Here is a 6,690-nt window from a genome sequence, read left to right on the forward strand (position 1 = left end):
TAGTTGGATCTCCCCCTTTCCCAAGGCACCATCTCCCCTTTTATAATTCACTTTTCAATTGCCAAGTGCTTTTAATAGCCAAATATGTTTGGTGCGATAAAAGTCATTTTTCATGAAAAAACATTTCCATCTTTTCCAAATATTTTAACTTGCTTCAACAAACACTTGGACATTAATATTAATCTCTACCACTCAAAAATTTCATTCAGAATGTGAACGAGCTAACACAGACGGAGTTATACGAAGATATTGGAAATAATAAGAAGTGGATAAAGTAAGTAAAAACCAAGTCAGTGTTACCTGCTATGGTGACTTTGAAGCAAAAAGAAAGTCTTGAAGTTTGCTAATGCCTCCCAGCTCACATACATATAAATACTCATCATAAAAAAGAGAGCAAAAATCTATCTATATAGCTTTCTATCTCTTTCAATGGCGCCAATCAAGCTCTAACATAAAACCCCACCTCATATATACAAAACATTATGGCTAACTTTATTAAACCAAACTCCTCCAATTCTTGATTCCAACATTTAGTACTAGTGTTGTGTTTAGGATGAAGAATATGATACCTGCTTGTTTTAATATTCCTCATAATTCTGAGGATTCAGAAACTTCTTCTCTTCCTCCTCCTTCACAAGTGCCTCAAAATCTTGTTACATGTATATACCAAGCTCAGATTTGTGGTTCACCTGTTTATCTTACACTCACTTGGTCCAAAAACCTGTTTTCACATTCTTTGTTAGTTCATGCACCTGATCTTTTCTCCATCACCATTCCACTCCATCAATCGTCTTTCGCCATATTTAAGGCACGGCCAGGATCAAAATCCGTGCATCCGGTCCAATTACATGACCGTAAGAAGATGAAGGTCCATTGGGACTTCACACTTGCCAAGTTCAATCAGAACTCGGCAGAGCCTGAAGGGTGTTTTTACATTGCAATTACCTGCAATGCAAGACTGGAGTTTTTCCTTGGTGATATGTTGACAGAATTGACGGGACGGGCCAGGCTGGTATCGGGATGTTGCACAGGAGACCTGACTTTGTTGTCGAGGAGAGAACACGTGTTTGGACGGAGGAGTTATACTACACGGGCTCGGATTATGGGGGTTAAACATGAATTTGTGATAGAATGTGGGGGTGGAGTGTTGAAAGTGAAAGTGGATGGGAAAACAAGTCTTGTAGTGAAAAGACTTGCTTGGAAATTTAGGGGAAATGAAAGAATTTTAGTTGGTCAAGTAGAGGTAACCTTTTTTTGGGATGTCTTCAATTGGGTAAATAAAAACTGTGACAATCATAAATTTGGGCATGGACATGGACATGAACATGGTGTTTTTGTGTTCCAAGTAGGTGATGGTGGTGTTTGGCCTGAAATGGGTGGCGCCGAGAAGAAATTGATGAGGAAAAGTTTGTCCGCAACAGCTGGAACGATGTCGACACCACTGTCGGTCTCTTTGTCGCCATCGCCGTCGTGCTCTAGTGTGTTGCAGTGGGCAGAGGAGAACAGTGAATGTGGGAGGAGTTCATGGTCATCTATAAGGTCATATGGGAGTAATGAGGGATTTTCTTTGTTATTGTATGCATGGAGGAAGGATTAATGAAGATTAATTTTATTTTTTTTGGTTCAGTTACTCAGATTATTTGTGAGTATTAAATTGTAATAACAGAAACCTGTAATTTTATTAGTTCCTGTAATTGATTTTTTTTGGTTCAGTTACTCAGATTAGTTATAATTTTCCCCTATTTTTGCTCCTGCAACTGAATTGGTTCTTACCAAGTCACTAGGAACAGTTTCTATTGAACTGTCACTGACAAATTCAAGAGCAATGACTATGGAAGAGCAACCATTTTGGAGAAGAAACGAGGCGACGGCTATAACCACAGAGTGCAAGTGGAGCGAGACAGAAGTTAAGTGTTTATACGTTCCATGTGAAAAACGCGGCTGGATGCGAGGATGTTAGGAGATATCTAAGATTGTTTCAGGATCAAATTCACACAGACAAAGCATGATGGCAATAGTTTATCACAGTAACAATGATATTGTTACACAAGGAAAGTATCAATGAAGGACTGAAGAATTCCAGAATCATGTAGGTGGAAAAGCTATTGCAATTGCCTTTGAAGGGTAATCGAGATCTCAGTTCGGAGGCAAGATGATGTGCCAGTTAAATTGACATAATAAATATACAGTGAAATGAGTAATTATGATAAATGGATGTCAAGAGCAATTACTTCACCTATTTATTACCTATATAACTGTCTTTCCAACTCGAGCTGTGAAGTAAACTGTAAGAGCCTAAGAGGTGGTTCTAAGATCAGAGTATACATGCTGTATTGAAGCTCAAATAGAAAAATCTGATTTTTCACGAGTCGTCTATAAAGAATATCAGCTAAGGAACATTGCTCTGTAGAATTTTCACTCACCAGAGCTCCTCAAACCAGGCGTAAAAATCTGGCCAACCGCTTCAAGAGCAGAAATGTTCCAGCTCTCAACATGCTTAACAATCTGTTTGGAGATGGGAAATATCAATGAGGGAAGAACATTGCTCTAGTTTTTGAATTGTAGAGATAAAATCTTTTCTACTTACTTTGAGTTGTTCATCTAGATCATAGACCGTTTTCCCATCAACAGAGATGAGAGGCTGCCACGGAAGTTTGAGGGATGTTCTACAAGTCAGATGAAAAATCAGCATGTGAATAGTCAAAAGAATCCTAAGACAACTCTGGTATTTGTTTACATCCAAAAATATTTCACTTATCAGGATCAACCATGCATAATTGACAGAAACAAATGTCAAATGCTTTGAACGAGAGAGCAGTTAATACAATCGGGTAAACAAATATTCGCCTTTAAGCTAACAAATTTTGAGAGTAAAACCAAGTACCTCAGTTTCCAGTATGCCACTATGACCTCTGCATTAGAATCATTACCCTGTACATCAGGCAGATAGGCATTAAGCAAAATGTTCCTGATTTGAAAGGAAGATTGAATATTGTAAATGCACTAAGTAAACAACATATTACTATAATTATAAAAAATGCTTGGAAACATTTGAATGACTATGTTAAAACTGACAAGTATTACCGAAAAGTAACTTCATAATCATTTAAGAATGGATGTGCGCTTGGACACCAATAAATGACTCAAGAAGGAAAAAAAAGCCACAAATTTGGTATTATGATGCCCTCATAGTGTTTTTCTTGTGGAATTGGAATCATCAAGACCGTCAGTATTCTCCTACTTTTGGAGTGGATAATTGAACTGAGGATGATGTCAAAGATATGTTTGGCAGTTTAACATACAAGATAAGTAGTACAATACCAACCCAAAAAAAAATGATTCAAGGTTAAATCTACCCACAGTGCAGTTTGTTTCAATGTGCCTTCACATTCTGAACCATGCTACCACAATTTGTTCTAAACTAGGAAAGATCCCATTTCATATGGAAAAGTCAAAATACTACATATAAAAATATAACTAGATTCTACTTTACATACACTCTACCCTCCCCACATCCCACTTGTGGATTTCACTGGGTATGTTGTTGTTACTCTAGCAGTTTGAGAAAACACTTGCTAAGGATTTTACTAGTAGATTCAACACTCTAGGAGAACAGCACACAATTTCTGATGGGTGATTTGAAAAATAATAAAGTACCAATATCATACTTGGGCTTAAAACAATATTTGTAATGTCTGTCCTCCCAATTGTCAGTCACCACATTTACAGTCCCATTTCAAGCATGAGAATTATGAGCAAAATAGTCTGTCTTATTATGACTGGAGCTACCATCAAACTCCAGACAGTGTTATGGGTTTCCAGACTTACAAGATAATCTGGGTTTTAAAGGCCACTGCTATGGAGGTCTTGGTGGAAAGAAATTCCTGGTGTATTCATTCTAAGGAAGTTGCAGATTAATCATGCCATTACATTGTAAATTTAGTTATTTAATTGCATCGAGTTAGCCACTATTATCCTTCATCTGTATGGTAGATAACTTAGCTATCCTTTAAGTAGAAAAATGCTTGTGCTTAATAAAATAGCTAAAAATGTTTCCATGTATTGATGATCAGTAAATAGACTTCACTTTATTGATGTAACTAAGAAAAGAAGAAGAGTTTATTGCAAATTTACTAGCAATCTCCAACAATAGATTCAGAATAATCACTTTGGTAAGTGATCCCTTTCATATCACATATCTAAATGACAAGTAAAAAGTTCGAGCTGTGTGATCCCAATAAAATAAATAACAAAGAACAACCAGTTCTATCAGCAAAGTCTCAAGTTAGAGTAATCTTCTCTCCAAAGTTTTCTCTCTGAAGAGGACAGAAATGAAACAGATCAGATTACTGACGAACTCCATATCTCCTTCAAGGGGCAAGAACTAATGAAAAGAACAAAACACTTCTCACTAAGCATTCAGCGAATGCTATGTCTTCTTTTGGATTTGTTTTGTTTCATCTTTTTATTCTTTAATACTATTTATGAACTTGCAGTACATACCTTCTCAATCTTTTCTAATTTGATTGATGGACTATCAAAAAACGGTACCAGCAATTGCAAGTTGCGGGAATACAAGTCCCTTCCTGGATGACACAATCATAAAATAAGGTGAATTACCTTTTGTTTGTTGTTAAACTAAGCTAATTTCTAGCTTTGGAAGATTGATAATTTTCGTAGTTTATTCATCTAATGAGCATACTACTACTAAGCTAGTTTGGAAACTGAAATAGATGTTTAAAGTACTGACACTAGCAACAGATACAGGATAAAAGAGGCAAATACAAGCGATATTACAAAGCAAACATGTCACACATAGAATAAATTCAGCAATAGAAGCTGTCAATTAAGATGTTTATGAAAATCGGAAAAGAAGCCGGTATTTACACTCAATGCGCAAATAGCACAGATAGATGATAATATCAGAGTTCACATTAGTAGATTGTCTGGCCATGTCTTATGCCACCTCCAAATGCAGAGATCAGTATGTATAATAAAGTTCTTCAAACATGAATTGAAAATCAAACTTACTAGTGAAAAGAACGGGTTTATTAAAGGTTATCTATGATACCATGTGAAGGAATTGAGAAGCCTAATACTTTTTTAAAAAATTCTTCAAGACTGAGTGCGGTGCGGGACATAAATGTGGAATTTTTTATACAGATAAGCAAGGAAATTTCCTGGTGCTGCCATAACGGTGATGCAAATATCAAATAATGTGCCATCCGATATAGAAAATGATTCCTCTTACCACGGAATTTTATAGTTGGATCTTCAAAGACACAGTCTTCTGCATAAATTCCACTGGTGAAGAGGCCTAAATTGAATGAAAGCTCTAAATTAGTGAAAGACCAGTTTATCTTTAACCACATTAACAGGCTTAAACTTTAACTGACACATTATTCACAATCAGAAAAAAGAAAACTTTGTCCTCCAAGTAATGAAAGATTTTCACATAGTAAAGCAAAGAAAAATTTGTGGATCACCCACCTCATACTGTGAAGTATAAGATACTTAATAAAATCATAAATCAGTTTGACAACTCAAAAAAATAAAATCTTGCTACAAACATTTTACATGGAAGACTTCAATCAAACAAACTCTCTTTTAAGTTTTTTCAGTCTTCACTCAAGTCCGTGTTTATGTTTCGACTTACATGTTGGCTTCAGAAGTGCAGATATTTAGGAAGTATATACTCCTTCCATTTCAATTTGTTTGTCTTACTACTTCCTTTTTAATCCGTTTCAAAAAGAATGTTTTTTTCCTCTTTTCGACTACTCTTTAATCCTAACTTCCCACGTGACATATTTAAAACCACAAGATTAAAGCGCATTTGAATACATTTTACGTATCTTCAGTTTAAGAACCGAATTCTCAAAAGTCTTATTTATTTTTTTAAACTCCGTACCAAGTCAAAACCAGACAAACAAATTAAAACAAATAGAGTACTAATTATTACTAAGAGATAAACAACACTACCTGTAACAAAATAAGCTTTCTCATAATCTAACTTGATAATCTTGAGGACATCTTCTACATTATAAACCAAAGGCTCTCCACCCCCTTCATCATCAGATACCCCCAATCTAGCAAACATTATAATAATATTAAGGAAATCAAAAATGAAATCTTGAAAATAGAAATACCCCCAATTTAAGAAAATGCAAAACCTGTTTGTTGATGGTGAAGAGAGGAGCCTGAGTAGTTCAGTGACACCACTGACTGCAATTTTCAACAACTTGGGTGTTTGGGTTTTCACCTTCTGATTATTGGGTGCAGGGGAGCAGCAGTAGAAACCACCTTGCCCTTTCTGATAAGGAAAAAAAAAAAAACAAGAATTGAACTGGAGAAAGCAGAAATTATTATTTTTTTCTTCAAGAAATGGCAATTTTACATTTTTTGATAAACAATTTTACCTTGTTGATGAGGGTCTGTGAAAGGCTACTATAGCAACACATACCCGCCATTTTTCTTTGCCTAATTTCTGGTTTGATACCTGTCACTTGTCAGTTTGCCTAATTTCTGGTTTGATATGTCCTATAATTTTGGGATTATTTTATTTTGTATTTGATTAATAAATATTATTTTATTTTATAGAATCTAATTTCCGTCCTCAACTGATGACCAATATGAAATAATAATATAAGTTTAGTATAATACATGAGTATTTAAAAAATTCAATAGTTATAT

The 6,690-nt window shown here is 35.2% G+C and overlaps 2 protein-coding genes across 3 annotated transcripts; one reads left to right on the plus strand and one right to left on the minus strand.

Annotated features, from left to right (window-relative positions):
* The first annotated feature begins 273 nt into the window (after window positions 1-273).
* Window positions 274-2,000, plus strand: LOC125853361 (uncharacterized). Its single transcript, XM_049533043.1, has one exon. It carries the CDS (start codon window positions 554-556, stop codon window positions 1,595-1,597), a length of 1,044 nt encoding a protein of 347 aa, XP_049389000.1. The 5' UTR covers window positions 274-553; the 3' UTR covers window positions 1,598-2,000.
* A 217-nt stretch (window positions 2,001-2,217) lies between these two features.
* LOC125853371 (uncharacterized) lies at window positions 2,218-6,534 on the minus strand. 2 transcript variants are annotated; one of them, XM_049533052.1, is made up of 8 exons: window positions 6,417-6,534; window positions 6,171-6,310; window positions 5,980-6,086; window positions 5,252-5,317; window positions 4,504-4,586; window positions 2,885-2,931; window positions 2,588-2,666; window positions 2,218-2,505 (listed from the first exon to the last, which is right to left on the minus strand). In XM_049533052.1, exons 1-8 carry the CDS (start codon window positions 6,465-6,467, stop codon window positions 2,416-2,418), a joined length of 663 nt encoding a protein of 220 aa, XP_049389009.1. In that variant the 5' UTR covers window positions 6,468-6,534; the 3' UTR covers window positions 2,218-2,415. The 2 variants fall into 2 exon arrangements, with proteins under 2 accessions (XP_049389009.1, XP_049389011.1); XM_049533054.1 differs by lacking the exon at window positions 5,252-5,317.
* Between the last annotated feature and the right edge of the window lie 156 nt (window positions 6,535-6,690).

Source organism: Solanum stenotomum, chromosome 1 (assembly GCF_019186545.1).
Source record: "Solanum stenotomum isolate F172 chromosome 1, ASM1918654v1, whole genome shotgun sequence".
In the NCBI taxonomy this organism is placed as follows: Eukaryota; Viridiplantae; Streptophyta; class Magnoliopsida; order Solanales; family Solanaceae; genus Solanum; species Solanum stenotomum.

Coding starts and splice junctions, on each gene's coding strand:
- LOC125853361 (XM_049533043.1), top strand. CDS start 554: ATGAAGAATATGATACCTGCTTGTTTTAATATTCCTCATAATTCTGAG.
- LOC125853371 (XM_049533052.1), bottom strand. CDS start 6,467: ATGGCGGGTATGTGTTGCTATAGTAGCCTTTCACAGACCCTCATCAAC. Junction 5,318..5,979: donor GAAAGCTTATTTTGTTACAG/GTAGTGTTGTTT, acceptor CATTCAATTTAG/GCCTCTTCACCAGTGGAATT. Junction 2,932..4,503: donor AATTAGAAAAGATTGAGAAG/GTATGTACTGCA, acceptor CCTGATGTACAG/GGTAATGATTCTAATGCAGA.